At 56.6% G+C, this 16,116-nt stretch overlaps 5 protein-coding genes across 5 annotated transcripts; 4 read left to right on the forward strand and 1 right to left on the reverse strand.

Annotated features, from left to right (window-relative positions):
* Positions 1 to 556: 556 nt before the first annotated feature.
* GLRG_01396 (sodium/calcium exchanger protein) lies at positions 557 to 3,617 on the forward strand (the record flags this gene model as incomplete). Its single annotated transcript, XM_008092081.1, has 2 exons — positions 557 to 3,219; positions 3,272 to 3,617. 2 exons carry the CDS (start codon positions 557 to 559, stop codon positions 3,615 to 3,617), a joined length of 3,009 nt encoding a protein of 1,002 aa, XP_008090272.1.
* Positions 3,618 to 4,442: 825 nt separating this feature from the next.
* Positions 4,443 to 5,126, forward strand: GLRG_01397 (uncharacterized protein; the record flags this gene model as incomplete). Its single annotated transcript, XM_008092082.1, has 1 exon — positions 4,443 to 5,126. The coding sequence occupies one exon, from the start codon at positions 4,443 to 4,445 to the stop codon at positions 5,124 to 5,126; it is 684 nt and encodes a 227-aa protein (XP_008090273.1).
* Positions 5,127 to 6,534: 1,408 nt separating this feature from the next.
* Positions 6,535 to 7,450, forward strand: GLRG_01398 (eukaryotic phosphomannomutase; the record flags this gene model as incomplete). The annotated part of the gene is made up of 2 exons (XM_008092083.1): positions 6,535 to 6,636; positions 6,743 to 7,450. The coding sequence occupies 2 exons, from the start codon at positions 6,535 to 6,537 to the stop codon at positions 7,448 to 7,450; spliced, it is 810 nt and encodes a 269-aa protein (XP_008090274.1).
* Positions 7,451 to 8,054: 604 nt separating this feature from the next.
* GLRG_01399 (WW domain-containing protein) lies at positions 8,055 to 11,785 on the reverse strand (the record flags this gene model as incomplete). Its single annotated transcript, XM_008092084.1, has 3 exons — positions 8,055 to 8,530; positions 8,606 to 9,294; positions 9,357 to 11,785. 3 exons carry the CDS (start codon positions 11,783 to 11,785, stop codon positions 8,055 to 8,057), a joined length of 3,594 nt encoding a protein of 1,197 aa, XP_008090275.1.
* Positions 11,786 to 14,638: 2,853 nt separating this feature from the next.
* GLRG_01400 (hsp20-like protein) lies at positions 14,639 to 15,814 on the forward strand (the record flags this gene model as incomplete). Its single annotated transcript, XM_008092085.1, has 1 exon — positions 14,639 to 15,814. The coding sequence occupies one exon, from the start codon at positions 14,639 to 14,641 to the stop codon at positions 15,812 to 15,814; it is 1,176 nt and encodes a 391-aa protein (XP_008090276.1).
* Positions 15,815 to 16,116: the final 302 nt, after the last annotated feature.

Below are 16,116 nucleotides of genomic sequence, written 5' to 3' on the forward strand. Positions count from 1 at the left end.
ATCCTTTCGGGCCGGGGCGGGGAAGCTGAAATCCTGACTGATCCGTTTCGTCCAAATCCCAGCATAAATTACAAGCACGTGACGCAATATGGTTTCCGCTGGTTACTGTAGAACTATTCTCTTGCAGTTGCCGTTCCAATCAGCCCCTCTCTCTTCGAGTTGCCGCTTCTGTGATACACAGCCACGTCGCTGACAGTCAGCCTGTGCCTTTGTTAGGCGTTGGCTTGTTTCAACCGGGGCACTGCCTGTGGTCTTGGCCAAGAACTTGGGACGCCCCCCCCCCCCCCCCCGGTTCCTGGGTTCCCAGGCAGGTTTTCGCGGGCTGCCTCCCTCAGATCTCAATGAACCAACCGTACATGAATATGGAAGAGCGCTGCGCATTTTCGCACTTCAGCTCAAACCCGCCGTAGCCTTTTTCTTGTATGTATTGCGACTCTGTTGAGAAACACACATTCCTCTTCGTGCAGCGGAACGAGCGGTATCACACGGACGCCAACACAAGTGCAGTCTGCCATGGCTTCGGATGAGCCAATTGCACACCAGGTTTGAAGTCAGCATGCCAGCGGACTCCAAGCTTCGAGGGAGCGGCCTCCGTTTGCGGCCATTCTATGCGACCGTCTTTCTCATATCTCTTTTGGCATTGTGGTCCCTTTTGAGCAAGACGACCGAGAGACAACTTCGCCTACAAGACACCTCACCCCTCACCAAGCGATCCGAGCTCACAGCATGCCGCGATGTCCACCGCGCCAACGACCAGTGTGCCTTTGTTAAGGCGCACTGCGCCGATGACGAGCCTGGCCTCATCTCTTACCTGACGCTTTATTACTGCGGCCTTGCCAAAGTCCAGTCCTTGGCCTTCGTTATCCTCGTGTGCTGGCTCGGCCTGCTCTTCACCACCATCGGCATCGCCGCCAGTGATTTTTTCAGTGTCAACCTCAACACCATCTCTGCCATCCTGGGCCTCAGCGAGAGTCTAGCTGGCGTCACGTTCTTGGCCTTTGGCAATGGATCTCCCGACGTCTTCAGCACCTTTGCGGCCATGAGCTCCAACAGCGCCAGCATGGCGGTTGGAGAGCTGATCGGCGCAGCGAGCTTCATCACTGCCGTGGTAGCCGGATCAATGGCGCTGGTCCGCGAGTTCAAAGTGGGGAGGAAGACCTATGTTCGGGATCTATCCTTCTTCATCGTCGCCGTATGCTTTACCATGCTGTTCCTGGCCGACGGCCACCTGCATCTATGGGAATGCATAACGATGATTTGCTACTACATGTTCTACGTGGTTACCGTTGTTACCTGGCATTGGTATTCAACGAGGCGGAGTCAGCAGCGCGCCCGTGAAGCAGCAGCACGAGGCCATGTATACGGAGCGGTGGGGCATCTCAGCGACGAACTGGCTCCGGAGCCGTACCGGGATGATCCCGACGAAGAGGACCGCCGCGTGATGTCTGTGGCCGCCTCTAGTACCAGGGATATCAATATGCTGGAAGCGGGACCAAGAATTGAAGTTGATGGTCATGCTGAAGAACAAGATGAGGTGGAGGATAGCGACCACGGGCGGCACGTAGTGGCGGAGATGGCAAGCAGCATGCGAGTGCTGCGACCTAGAGGCAGACGACGCAACACTCTCACGCCTATCCGCCCTAGTTTGGTCGGTGCCTTGGAGTTCCGGTCAACTCTTGCACAGTTACAGAAGGAAAGCAACCACAGAATGCGGCCGATGCATGGCCGGGCGCACTCGGTCAATCATCTCGGGGGTGTCAGCGAAACAAATACGATACTGGGGCCGCCCTCTGACTCGGGAAGATACACAATCGGCGCGGTTGAAGAGTTTGGGCAGAACAGGAATCGTGCCTTGTCATCTGGCGACGTTCCGGGTTCCGTCACCAGCCGAGATCCCTCCCCTTGGCGTTTTCCCCCTTCGGCGGCCCACGCCAACCCAATCCAACAGGTCAAGGCCCAAGACGCTAGGAACCGAAGTCGATCGCCGGCTTTCAAAATCGGTGGCAATTTGGCACCTCCCCCAGTTGATATGGTGCCACCCCAACGTCAAGATTCAGGCGGTAGCGATGCCATCGAGCCTCGGCCGTCCTCTGGTGTTCTACTTTCACTTCAAATACCAAGTCGGCGCGGAAGCTTCAGTGACAGGTCCTCGCCTGTGTCACCTTTCCCTGGCTATACAGAGTCGCCTCTAGCCCTGACGCCAGCTGCCCAGAATGAGCAGGCTGACTACTTCACGTCGCCCGGCGTAACTCGCCTAGAAGTTCCTTTTGCACCTTATGAAATGGCCGCTCCCAAGCCAGTGAAGTGGTGGCCATACGCAATCTTACCCCCGCCGCACATCCTCTGGGCAACGTTGTTCCCGACCTTGCTGGGCTGGAAGCAGAAGAGTCATTGGGACAGATTTGTCAGTGCAATCTCTGTCCCAAGTATCTTGCTCCTGGTGGTGACGCTACCGGTGGTAGAAAACGAGAGCGCCGACGATGCCTTGGATGAAACTGCCGCTGATCCGTTGATGCGGGAACATGATCATTGCGATGTTATGCTTCCAGCAGCTGCCTACTACGGTATCGGGGAAGAGACGGAGTGGCAGCGCTTCAGACGGAGCACCATGTCACATTCTCGTGTGCATTCTGTGCATTCCATTGATCAGTCGCCGAAGGATTACTCACCGAAGGCTTCTCCAGCGCTCATCGCAATCGACACCCCGAATGGTGCGCGTGTGTCGGCGGAAATACATCCGCAACACACCAAAAAAGCAACAATGTTGCCCTCGGAAAGCAGCCTTGCCGCTGCCGATGATTCTGGACATTGGAACAGATGGCTTGTCGTGATCCAACTTTTCACCGGTCCTCTTTTTGCCGTCATTATACTATGGGCGAACATGAAAGAGGACTTCGACCAACCGTACAAGACCCTTGTTAGGTTCGTTCTCTATACACTCATGGCGTCCACGGCACTACTTGGATTTCTGCTCTTAGCAACGAGCCCCGATAAACGGCCCAAATATCACTTCCTGCTGTGCTTCATGGGATTTATAATCGCCATCGCCTGGATCTCCACTATTGCTAGCGAAGTGGTTGGCGTCCTGAAAGCCTTTGGAGTGATCTTCGGCATCTCCGAAGCACTTCTCGGGCTGACTATCTTTGCAGCGGGAAACAGTGTGGGTGACCTGGTTGCCGACATCACTGTTGCCCGGCTTGGATTTCCCGTTATGGCTCTGTAAGTTCCCCTATGGTTCGTTTTGCCCATGTCCATGCTAACAAGTCATCAGATCCGCTTGCTTCGGCGGTCCCATGCTTAATATCCTTCTTGGTATTGGCATCGGCGGCGTGTACATGATGGTCCAGGCTGCCAATCATCGGCATAATAAGCACCCTGACAGGCCACTCAAATACCACTCATATGAAATCCAGATCGGAGGCACATTGATGATTTCTGCTATCACTCTGCTTCTTACATTACTAGCCCTCTTGATCATTGTTCCGATGAACAAGTGGGTGATGTCACGCAAAATAGGATATGGATTGATCGTGCTGTGGACGGTTAGCACCATTGTCAACGTCGCTGTTGAGTTGACCGGGGTTTGGACCGACGTGTCCTATTTTTTAACCATTTAACATTACCAGTATCTCCTTGCTAGCGTAAGTACACGAGGCCGCATCAGTATTAGTGCCAGTATATTACACATATACGTATACCCCAGCACATTGTCCGATGAGAAACAAACAATTCTCCGTTTTCCTGTATACACAGTCTTTACCTTAGCAGTACAAAGGAGGAGAGCCCAGGCAGTCACGTAAATGTTCGATACACAGAATTTCTACCGTATATTCATCTTGACGACGAGTCTGCCGTACATCGGTTGTTTCCTTCCGCTATTGGTCTTCCCAAAGACTAACATGCCCAACGAGGGACGAGCATTGTTTCGTTTAGCGAACAGATATTCACATTGGTCGATTCTTCTGAATCAAGGCACAGTCCCACGTTGCGCACGTCGATGACCATCTGATACATCTGTTTCGCACAGGATTGTGACGCGCCGTGCTCCTCAACGAGAGGCATCCACAGCCGAGCTGTAGCCGCTCATCGAGACGAAGTTCCTAAGTTCTTCGCAATGTGGGGGCCCAGGGTTTCGTCTGGCGTGTTTGCTCTCACAGCTCGGATGCGTATGCCAGGCCAGACTTTTGGATCGTCGATGTGTTTCGGTGACCTTGTGCCCATGAGAGCTGGACTCGTGTGATGATACCGTGGAATCTTCTCCGTGCCACCACGGCGAGTGAGAGATATAAAAGATGCCAGTATCTGTCACAGCCTCTTGGTTCCTCGCCGACATAACAAGCTGTCAATCCTCACATCCTCTTGGCAAGTAATTATACAAATGCATCAGTTTGATACTTAACCAATAAGAGCTCTCCTTATCATCAATAAACCCCAAAAGCACAATGGGAGGCTTCAACAAAGTCACCGATCTGGCACAGCAGCTCGCCGGCAAGGAACAAACCGGGCAAGGCCAAGAGAACCAACAGGATTCGTCCCAAATCTCAGGTAGCAATCAGAAATGGGCAGAGGTTGGTTTGGAGGCCAAAAAGGCCTTTGCCGACTACCAAGCCGACCAAGCCGCCGGCAAGGGTCCAGAGTACAATAGAATTGGCGGCGTTGCCCAGAAGGCGTTTTCTGCCTACAGCAGCGGCGGGGAGAAGAGAGATCTCGCTGACATCGGGAAGCAAGTTGCCGCTGGTTTCGGTGGTGGCGAAGAAGTTGACACGGCCCGCAACTCTAGTGAAGTTGGGAATGGCATGTCTCAAAGTGGCCGGGGCCAGCGCAGTTTTGGGACGGATGGAAGTGATGTTGATCTCGGGGATGGGACGATGGGCGATACACTGCACTCTACGACGGCAGAGGCAAAAACAAGTTCAAAGAGTGAGAGGTTCTCGGGACAAGAAGCGCTCTACGAGGCGGCAGGGCATGGGTTGCAAACTGAGCGAGATACCCAAGATGGCACCGTGTTCGAGAAGGGCGATTTGGACGAGGACGAAGGCGTTTGCACCGGAGGCCAGGGTAAGAGGCGGGAGGCTACGAGTGGTACAGCGGCCAACCAAGGCAAGAAAAAGAATCACACGACTTGAGCCATCTCTTCGTCCTTCAAAACTAACGACGACTTTGACAGGACCTAACATCGAGAGGGTTGTATCCACACCTGAAAAGGAGGGTTCTCTCGAATCGTCCGTTGACACTGGGGTAGGTTTGACAGCTTGATGCAAGTGGCTTTGACACGTTGACTTACCAGATGATTCTTAGGGTAAGACGACATACTCGGGTCGCTCTAATGAATGGGAAGAGTGAGTCATTCGTGGCCTACATGTTTCATTAACAGAGAGGCGCAGCTGGGTACGGGTCTCCTTATTTTCATGTCTACCTAGCTAGATCACAATAAACCGCAATACTCTTGGCCTTTCCAGCCAATACGTCCTGCAAAGATGCCATGCTGTCTATGGTATGTTTTGCTCAGAACATGAGCCCCGATGCGACAAGTCCAAGTGAATGACCGCCCAATCATCGAATCGGAACGGTGCACAACCCCCCCTGTGCCGTCCCGACTCCACCATCAGACCCGAAGCACACATCCCTGTTCGGCTGCGCCAAAGGGGGATTTATTCAGGCTAGATGAGCGACGATCAACCACGGTCTAGCGTTATGTTAGTGCTCTCTCGCCCGCCGGAATCAATGGTCCCTTGCGCCTCTAGTGACTTCCAAGGCAGGCCAGGAACCTTGCAGAGGCCACGATGGCTTCATCCAATGTGTCTTAGCATGGGAGATAAATGTGACCACGTTCCTGGGACCGCAATGTAAACAGGTATATTCGTCATCGAGCACTGCCACAACTTGCGTGGACGCGCAGCCGGGTCGTTTCGGAAATGATCCTCCTCATCTCGCCTCAAAGCCAACGGTCTCAATATGGACGGCCCAAATATAAACGTGAAGAGCAAGTTGTCCTCGGCATCGTAAGGCCAGCGTGGACCTTGGAAGGGGATGACAGATCGCCATGGGCGTCAGTCACTCTGTGAAATCTGTTGAGGAATTGACAGGTTCAGTCAGGGCGGTACTGACTTCATTGTCGAATCACATGCGTCAATGCCATAAAAAGGTCACTATATAGTTCTGATCAAGGATATAAAGCAAAGGCAACATCGCCATGGATGGCAGTGGTTGTTTGTTAGTTCTTTGCACCTGCAGCTTCAAACCCAATCATCTCTCTCTTGCCCCAGAGACCCTTGAGCAGCAAAACAGCCCCCCCTTTGCCCCGCCATCCCAGAAGCAACCCCGCGCTGTGCCTGCCACATCCCGAAGAGAGCTACGACCTTCTTCTTGACCGCCTCCTTTCCAAAAAGAAATCCCCTTTCTGGTCTCTTTCTCTCTCTGTGTGTGTGTGCATTCCCAAGGAAGCTTGACTCGACTTCAAATCCACGATACCCAAGCTGTTGCGCTCCCGACCCGACCTCTTTTGTCTGCGCATTTACAGATCAGTTTGTCGCAATGGCTACCACCCTCCCCAGTTACCCTCCTCTTGAGGATCGTCCTCTTCGCAATACCATCTGTCTCTTTGACGTCGACGAGACTCTCACTCCCGCCCGTCGTGTAAGCTTTCATACCCTTCTTCTACCCCAGACACATCTTCCCAAGCTCGCATGCACCGCCCTGCCTCCTCTAATACAAGCTAACTCTTGTCCCCTCCTTGTCCTAGCATGCCTCCCCCGAGATGCTCGAACTCCTCGCCCGCCTCCGCCAAAAGTGCGCCATCGGTTTTGTCGGCGGCTCCGACTACTCCAAGCAGCAGGAGCAGCTTGGCAACGCCTCCACGCCCGTCACCGCCCTCTTCGACTTCTGCTTCTCCGAGAACGGCCTGACCGCCTTCAAGCTCGGCCAGCCCCTCACCTCCAACAGCTTCATCAAGTTCATCGGCGAGGACCAGTACAAGGAGCTCGTCAACTTCGCCCTGCACCACATCGCCGACCTCGACATCCCCATCAAGCGTGGCACCTTCATTGAGTTCCGCAACGGCATGATCAACATCTCACCCATTGGCCGCAACGCCTCCACCGCCGAGCGCTTGGCCTTTGAGGAGTACGACAAGGTCCACAATATCCGCCGCGACTTCGTCGCCAAGCTGCGCGAGCGCTTCGGCCACCTCGGCCTGACCTTCTCCGTCGGCGGCCAGATCTCTTTTGATGTCTTCCCCGCCGGCTGGGACAAGACGTACTGCCTGAAGCACCTTGAGGACGAGGCCAAGAAGGAGGGCGGCATCAAGTACGAACAGATCCACTTCTTTGGCGACAAGACGTTTGAGGGCGGTAATGACTACGAGATCTATGTCGACGAGCGCACCATTGGCCACTCCGTCAACGGTCCCGAGGACACCATGCGCGTTATCAAGGAGACCTTTGACTTGTGAACCGCGCCGTCGGAGTGCAAGCTATGAGGCAAGCGTGGAGCGAGCGACCTACGGGTTTGAGTAAATTGGGCCTGAAAATGGTCCGACAAAATGTGCGGCTTGGAAGAAGGAAGAAGATTATGGGCTAGCTTCTAGACTTGGGCTGTATGTAACACAGGAGGGAAAACAGGCCTCTCCGCGTGTCGGCGAGCGGCGGAACAACCTCTCGCGGCTTGGGGTTTTCGGTAGAGCGACTGGGAACGAATCACAATGACCAAAGACGCTGCATAGTTCGCCCAAATGTGATGATGGTCAACGAGCAGAACATGAGATCCAGGGACACGCACGCACACGGCTGCTTTGTTGACATGTAAATGTTTTAACTATGGATAGTACCATCAGCTCGTGAGGTTGCCGCCGGGTGCCCTGTTCCTTTCTCTCCAGCTCGCCTGAATTGGTGGGAGAAGAATATTGAAATATCCAAGAAGGGAAGAAAAAAAAAAAAGGGGGGGGGGGGGGGGGACATGGAATGTAATAAAAACAGTCGTTGCCAGCTCAACACAAGATAAAATAAAAAAATCATTAAAAAGAAAAGTCTTCAACCCGTCGTTCACCCTTCTTCCTTCTACCGACCAAACTCCAGGTGGGGCACAATCACCGGCCCGTACTTTGTCGGCGCCGTAAATGCGCCGTCGCCTTGAACCACGAAGTCGACTGCCAGGCTCAGCTTCTGCAGGCCCTGCTGAGGTTGCTGCTGCTGCTGCAGCTGCAGCTGAGGCTGCTGGCCGGGGATGGCGTCGGGGTCGTACACAACGACGGCGACGTAGTTCCTGCGGCCCATGAGCTTCTTGAGCTCGCGCGCGGAGCCGCTGGCGTCGGTGTGGAAGATCTCCATCATGTCCTCCTTGGTGTCCGAGACCTCGTGGTTGGACTTGTGGCCGTTCTGCGGCACGTAGAGGCTCTTGTTGTTGTGGAGAAGCTTGAGGATGTAGTTGCTCGCCGGCTGCGCGACGATGGGCGAAGTGATGACCTGGTACATTGTCTTGTGGTCGCTCGGGTGCGTCGGGTCGTGGACCAGACCCGCTCCCGCACAGTTGACGTCTGGAGAGAGACCGCGTTAGCACCATACGAAGGGAGGGGGGTTCGGGGCATAAACAAGGTGCAAGGCCAACTTACCTCCAGATAAGAAAGTCATGCGGATGCCCTTCTGCTGGGAGATGCCCTGGAGGGTACGGATGAGGTACGTCCTCTCCAGGTCTTTGGACTCGTGCGTCCACATGTCCTTGAGGATCTCGGCGATGTCAATCTCGCCGAACTGGTTGAGGACGTTGCCCATGAGACCGGACTTGCCGACGGCCTTCTTCACTTGGGTGAATCCCTGCGCCACGACGTCCTTGCCGCCGACGACGCCGGCCACCGAGCTCGTGACCTTGCCGAGCAGGTTGTACGACGAGTTGACGACCTTCTTCCCGGTCGCCACGGCGCCGGCCAAGCTCTCGACTGCCTCTAAACGGGGGTAGACGAGCGGCACGGACACCATCCATATGCAGTGCTGCACGCTGGGCGGCAGCGTCGCGACCTTGGGGAAGATGCCCTGGTAGGTCGGTCCGGCCATGACACGGGACTGGTTCCTCTCGGATCGGCAGTCGGGACCGACAACTACCACCGCAGGACCGAGGTACTTGACAAAGTGCCAGCCCTGGCCGGTGATGGTGAAGAGGTCGGTGTCGTTGCTGACGTTCCGGAGGATCTCCACCGTCGTGTGGTGCTGGAAGAGCAGGTACATCTCGACTGCGATGCGGCCGACGTTCTTGAACATTTGCGAGCCTTGCATGTACTCGGGGTACGAGCCGTAGCCATCGAAACTAAAGGGGGGGTCAGCCAATGAAGAAGAATGCCTGGCACCAGGGCTCGCTTTCCGACTTACATGTCGTGATCGTCGATTTGCAGAATATGTGGGATCTGGGCGAAAGCCTCTCGCAAGTAAGGCTGGTCAAAGTGGCTGGTGTAGTAATGGAAGTAGGCGTGGGAGACGTCTTCCTCGTGGCGCGCCGTCCATTGCGCGTTCTTCCTGTTGTCTCGGCCGCTCATTGCCAGCCACTGCTTCAGCAAGGGCACTTCCTTCCACAGCCTGTCGCCGTAAATCTGGTCTCCCAGACCAAGCTGGACGTGGAAGCCGCCGCAGTCGACGTTCTTCTGGAGCACGTCCTTCCACATGAAGCCCACGCCGCCGAGCTTGGAGCGTTCGGTCTGGGACGTTGATGCAGCGAAGTCGTTGTTGGAGTGGGCGATGAACCTCCAGCCGGTCTCGTGACGACCGGCAATGACAAACTCGTACCGCGTACATCCCAGGTGGGATGTGACGGCGTACGTCCATCTCTCAGTTCCGCTCTCGCTCATGGGCAGATCGATGTCATACTTGTAGAACGTCCAGCGTTGATGCGTGAAGATGTTGTGCGGTGTCAGCTGCCGCGGGTTGGGCGAAAGGTCATTGCTCGGGTGGATGTGAATAGTAGGCGGCTGCGGTGCGTCTGTCACAATCATGATGCTTCCCAGCCACGAGCCCTTCTCAAAGTCCATGTTGCAGTATCGCAAGTAGGGGCCGAAGTAGACACCGTTCGTGGGCTGGATCCTGTACATATCGACACCGGCACTCGGAGGCGGTCCGGAGAACCCAGCCGTGGTTGGCGTCTGAGAGGCCGCGACGCTCATGATGCTCTCAGCATAGCCTGGTGTCTGAGGAGGGAACATGGGGGACCCAAGAGGCTGCTTCCCGAACATGGGCGAGGCGAGGGGATTGCCGTATGTCGAGGCGGTAGGCGACAATGGTGCCGCCTCATGCTGAATCGGGTTGGGACCCTTGGGGAACTCCCACTGCGTAGCCTGGGTCGCCAGGTGGATGTAGTAGTACTGTCCGGAGTTCTGGTCAAGATGCGCAATCCAGCCTTCTGGCAGCGGAGGCGGCGAGGACGGACCCGCGCCTTGGAAGCTCGCAGGGGCTTGGACTGTTTGCACGACGGGGGCAGTCTGCGCTGCGGAAGGCTGCCCGCCATTCTGTTCGGGCCTCGGGTCATTGGCGAAGGCCGGGTGACCTTGAAGAGCAGGCGACGCCAGACCCGCCGCAGCAGGACCGGCTGTCGCGGGCTTCCTCGGGGGCGACTGAGCAGCGGATGTAGCAACAGACGGCGTGGAGTCTGCTCTTTGCTGGGCAGGCCGCTGTTTCTCGGCAGGGTAAGACGAGTTGCTTGCGGGTGTGACGCTCGAGTAGGCGGGAGGAGGGTCGTTTAAACCTAGACGCTGGTAGTCCTGTTCGAGTACGCTGACCTGGAGAGCGGGCTGGTCTCCTTGGTTCGCCGCCTGCGGTGGAGGGCTGAACGTGGACTGCGTAGGGCTGGCCACCGGGTTCACACCCTGGTACACCGTCGGCGGTCCGTGAGGTTGGTTCTCTGGGTTCTCGGTTGGTGTCCACGGCCGTGCCGGGGGCGGTGCCCCGCCGTACTGAGCCAATCTCTGCGACGCCGCGGCACTCTGTGCCTGTTGCGCTTGCAGGCTGGTCAAGGTCGCGGTGCCCGAGATACCGGACGCGGCATATCGCGCCTCGATGCCCCCGCCAGGGACAACCCCGGGCTCCACAATCGGGGTCTCTGGCGGGGGTGGAGATCCGCGACTGGCGCGGGTTGTCGAGGTCGAAGCGGTAGAAGCGAATCTGTTCACACTGTTCTGGCCAGGCATATCGAGATGATCAGAGGACGGAGGTGGTTGGCTCTGGTACTGGCTCTGGACAGGCGGCGAGGAGCTAGATGCGCTTGCGGGCGGAGGGTAGTAAGGCTTCTTGGTGTAAGAGGGGTAGTTTGTGGTAGAAGCGGCCGGACGCTGAGGCTGTGGTGCGGTCAGGGGCTTCGAGAAAAGACCTCCGTCGTCGCCAACTGGACTCTGGGGAGACGTAGCGCCCAATGGCCTCGGACCCGTACCACGCCGTTCGGCGAGGGTAGGGCTCTTCGTCTCGACAGGACTGGCATTCAAGCGCGGGGTGGTATCATTGTAGTCGGAACCGAAGCGTTTTGGAGCAGTGATGGTGGGCTTGGTCGGTTTTCCGGGGCGGAGATCTTCTTCGTCGGGGTAAGGCAGCGGTGCAGCGGAGCTCGAGGCGCCTGGCGGCAGAGGGAAGGTCGGTTTCGTCAAGAAGGACGAGCCGGAGGCGGACGGGGGAGCGGGATACTTGAAGCGGTCGTTTGAAGGATTGGGGCTCTGAGGTTTGAATATCCTTAGAGGCTCGACCGTAGGGCTGTCGCAGTCCTCCTGGGCAGGTTTGTGAAGAAACAGCTCGGCGTCAGGGACACCGCGACTGCGCTCCATGACGAATCGTGTCTAGCTAGGTAGGTAAGAGGAGTCGGTATCTTGCGTTCGACTTGCGCAGGTACGCGCAGGCTTGGTGCAGGCTACGCTACGAATGACGCACTGCGAGGGCTCAAGTCTGCAGGCCAGGGGGGAAAAGTTATTTATAGGAGCTGTCGAAGGTCGACGTTTCGTGCCTTGCCGTTGGGTGCTGGAGAGGATCGCAGCTGATGGGGGGTTGGTGGGGTCCGAGTCTTTACGGAAGAGGTCGCATATATGGCCGGCCGGCTTGTCAGGCCCGAGAGATGGACGGAACAGATGCGGCACGGGCGGGATATAGGACACCAAAAAGTGCTAGTTTCGAGAGGAGGGAGAGCAGAAGTTCAACTTGTCATGTAGATGGAAACGCGCTCGTGAAAAAAGATTAAGAAGGTGACAGATAGGACGACGGAAGCGCCAGGTAGGGTTTGGGTCTGGCAGCGGGAAGTATTGAGCAGGATGGGACGGATGGGGATGAGACGGGATGGGGGGGTAACCGGGGGTTTCGTCAGCGGCAGCGAGGGAGGGGCAAACTCGTACGGCACAGACACCAGACAACCAGGCTGGCATGGCATTTGCAGGGGCCAATGGAGAATATGGGCCCTATGGATGATGGATGGATGGATGGATGAGGGACAGCTGCCCACGACCGTTAGGAGCCGAAAGACAGAGAGAGAGAGAGCCCAAGTGGCTCACGTACAGTACACTCTCATCTCTCATGCGGGCGGCATCAGGAGCCACAGAGCCTGGAGCAACCTCCAACTGCTGCATAGGATGGAGCCATGCATGGTGGCATCTTGCCTAGCGAAGCTCCATGATTGGCTGTATGTCGTGGGCGCTTAGAGGTTGGGCGGCAGCAAATGGCGTCTTGAGCTTGAAGTTGCAAGCGCCTGCCCATGAAAGCAAATTGCTTGGCCCAAGAGTCTCAGAGAGCCTACGTAGTATTAGAGCGTGGTAGCGGAGCCCCCCTGGGGCTCGTAATGCGCATTGAGCGAGGTGAGAACGGCTTGTCAAGATGGGCAAAGACGGCATCCAGTAGCCGGTGAGTCGAGATGCGCCGAGAAATACGGATAAAGGGGGAAGGGCGAGGTGCCCGCGCGCATCTGCAACTCTGGTGGTGGACCATCACTTGATGGAAGCACCAAACGGAATGGGTACGGACAGCATAGTAAATGGGAGAAGCGAGTTTTAAAGCGGCAAAGAAACAGTTGACCGTGCAAGTTGAGAAGTGAAGGCGGGCAGCCAGGGTGAGTTTGGAGATAGCCGGGAGGGAACCGAGGAGGGGAAGAGGAAGGCACGGAGGGGACACCTTGACGATAGCTTGGTGGCCCAAGCTTCAGCGGACGATTATCTAAGCAAGCTAATGAGGGCCTTGGCCACCTCTCTCCGTCGTTGGTTTGCCTCTGAGAACCCTGTCCGCCATTCGTCAACCTCGGAGTTGTCATCGTCGTGCCTTTCGCATTCGGTCTAGCCTCCAGGCATAGGACCTACCCCGCTGGTTCAGACTCGGAGTCTGCAAGGCAACCCGTTCCGAAACCTCACCTCAAGAAGGTAGAGAACAAATATTACTACTGCCGAACTGTTAGTAACCAGAACACTCGGGACATGTAATTCGACGGAACTCGCTCACTAAACAAAAAGTATGGTTCAGAGCCTTACCTGATATCTTGACATGGTTTCTGTCTGGTTAAATCTGTTAGTCACGTCTTTTTTGGTGCAAAAAGCAGGGCGGGAGCGTGTCCACGACTAAGTTTCTACTTTGTATTTTTATTTTTATTTTTTTCAAGGACCCAACTGTTAAGGCCTGCGGCATCAAAGAGAACTTGGACGTCTCGTCGACGACATCCCCGCAACTCGATCCAGGCAGACGCATCATCAGGCGCATTTGACTCATACAACAACACACTAGACTGACGACAGCTCCGCGCAACAGTTAGCACCACTGACGACTGTGCATGAGGCCTCGGTCTGGTGTGCGCGGCCTTTTCCACTCCCGGTGGCGAGAGCACCACCACGCTTCACTCCCGAAGGCAACTGTGACACGCACCTCTGCACTTTTTCTTCTCTCCGACATGTCGCCCTCCCGCACCCAGAGGTCTACGCCACTTCCCCCCACAGCGGTTCCCCTGTCAGTCAGCATCGGTCCCTTAACTCTAACCCACCCAAGTCTGGTGGTGTACATACACCTCAGCTCGCTCCCCTTAGTCACTACCAGAAGCTGCCTAATACACTAATATACCCGACAGGGACACCGTCAAACGATGGCACCACGGGCGGTCGAGAAGACGCGGCTTCTCCCAAAGGTAGACAGACATAGTCATGCTGGGCCTACGCCCGACTTTGTTTCCGGTGCCATAGCGCGCTCTTGTCATACGCCATGAACGTCGGGGCTTGCTTGGTGAGGAAAGGCAGCCACACTCCGGCTTCATCCAATGGGTGCTGGGCCGGGCCCCCTACCCGGGACGCGTGGCGATGGTGTGTACCTCCTCCCATGTCCCATTCACTCGAAACCTTTCTGATCCGTTCGATCCAGTAGCTCAAGGTGTATTGTACGGAGCCCTGACTGGCTCGGGATGACTACGCAAGTGTTTTTGCCTTTAATCATGCCGGTATCAGATGGAGACGTACGCATGCTCTTGCCTTGCAGTGATGTGGGTGTGGTGTCCGTCTCATTCACGGTATATAACGTGGTCCTTTCTTCGATGAAGTACCAAGAGATTTCTTCCCCTTTCAGCTTCATCAGCTTTCCGATATTGACAATCCATATTCCATCTCTCTCTCTCTCTCTCTCTCTCTCTTTACATACCTTACACCCATAACCAGGCAGTAGCAATCATGTCTTGGGCAGGGCCAAACGGCAACAATAACCCCTTCAATCATCCAGGTGGCCCCCAGGGCTTCTGGAACTTTATTCACTCTATGAACCCCAACACGCGCGCCGGCGCTGGCGTTGACTACTCCACCCCGTGGGCCAATGTCCCCCCGGGCTTCCCTTTCCACGGCGCCGAGTTCGGTCTGGGCAGCGGCCACGGCGGATGGGGCGCCTACGGCGGCTGGGGCGAACCCCGCCGAGGCGGCTTCAGCCAACGTCGCGGTGGCAGCCGAAGCGGCTACAGAGGCCGCCACGGCCCTCACCGACGCCACGGCATGAACGAGGCCGACGAGGCCATGTACGATGCTGAGGACAACGCGCGTGACACGGCCGAGGAGGAGAGCGGCGAGTCCTCCGACAAGGAAAAGGATGGCTCCCCCGACACCATGCGCGATAGCCCCGAAGATGGCCCCGAGGGCGGCCATCATCACGGCCCAGGCCGCCACGGTCGCGGACGCCACGGCCGCGACCCTGGGCACCCCAAGCGGGGCCACCCTCCTCACGGTCCCCACCCTCCTCACGGTCCTCGCCGCCCACCCTCCCCACCACCGCCCCCTCCCCCCGGCCCTCACCCGCCATTCTTCGGTGGCCACCCCCACCCACCACCGCCCCCGCCTCCGCCTTACCACCTGCCCGGGGAATTGCAGCAGTGGCTGAACCAGTTCGCCGGCCACCCTCTCGCCCAGCAGATCCGCGAGTGGGCTTCCCGCTTCGGCGTCAACACCACCGGTCCCGCCCCCCGCTCCCGCGGCCACGGCCCCGACTTTGCCGACGACGAGTCCTCCTTCACGCCGCCCGCCGACATCTTCGCCACGGAAAAGGCGTACGTCCTGCACTTCGCGCTCCCCGGCGCCAAGAAGGACGACATCGGCGTCGACTGGAACGCCGAGAAGGGCGAGCTCCGCGTCGCCGGCGTGGTCTACCGCCCCGGCGACGAGGACTTCCTTGCGACCATGACGTCGAGCGAGCGCAGGATCGGCATGTTCAGCCGCTCCGTGCCCCTGCCGCCCGCCGGCTCCGTCAGGGAGGAGATTGACGCGCCCTCCATCACGGCCAAGATGGAGGACGGCATCCTCATCGTCACTGTCCCCAAGCTGGAAAAGGAGTGGACCGAGATCCACAAGGTCGACATCAAGTAAACGATGTGCGCCAGCATTCCTCGATGCTTTTCCTTTTCATTTTTTTTTAAAAAAAAATCAATTTTGTTTAGTTTTTGTTTTGGTGTCGAATCGTTTGCAAATTGCAAGGTCCGGGTATTTGGATGATGGTGGTAAATTAAGGGAGTTACTGTTTAGGAGTTTTACTAGGTAGATGGAGAAATACAACCGTTTTGCATTCAATATTCATGCGAGTCCATTAGATGTGATAAACCACTCCTGATTGTGTCGTCCAATCCTTCTCGGGCTGAGCCTCTTTCCTCGGCTCGATCGTGTCTCGATCA

This window comes from Colletotrichum graminicola (assembly GCF_000149035.1).
Source record: "Colletotrichum graminicola M1.001 genomic scaffold supercont1.4, whole genome shotgun sequence".
Taxonomy (NCBI): domain Eukaryota; kingdom Fungi; phylum Ascomycota; class Sordariomycetes; order Glomerellales; family Glomerellaceae; genus Colletotrichum; species Colletotrichum graminicola.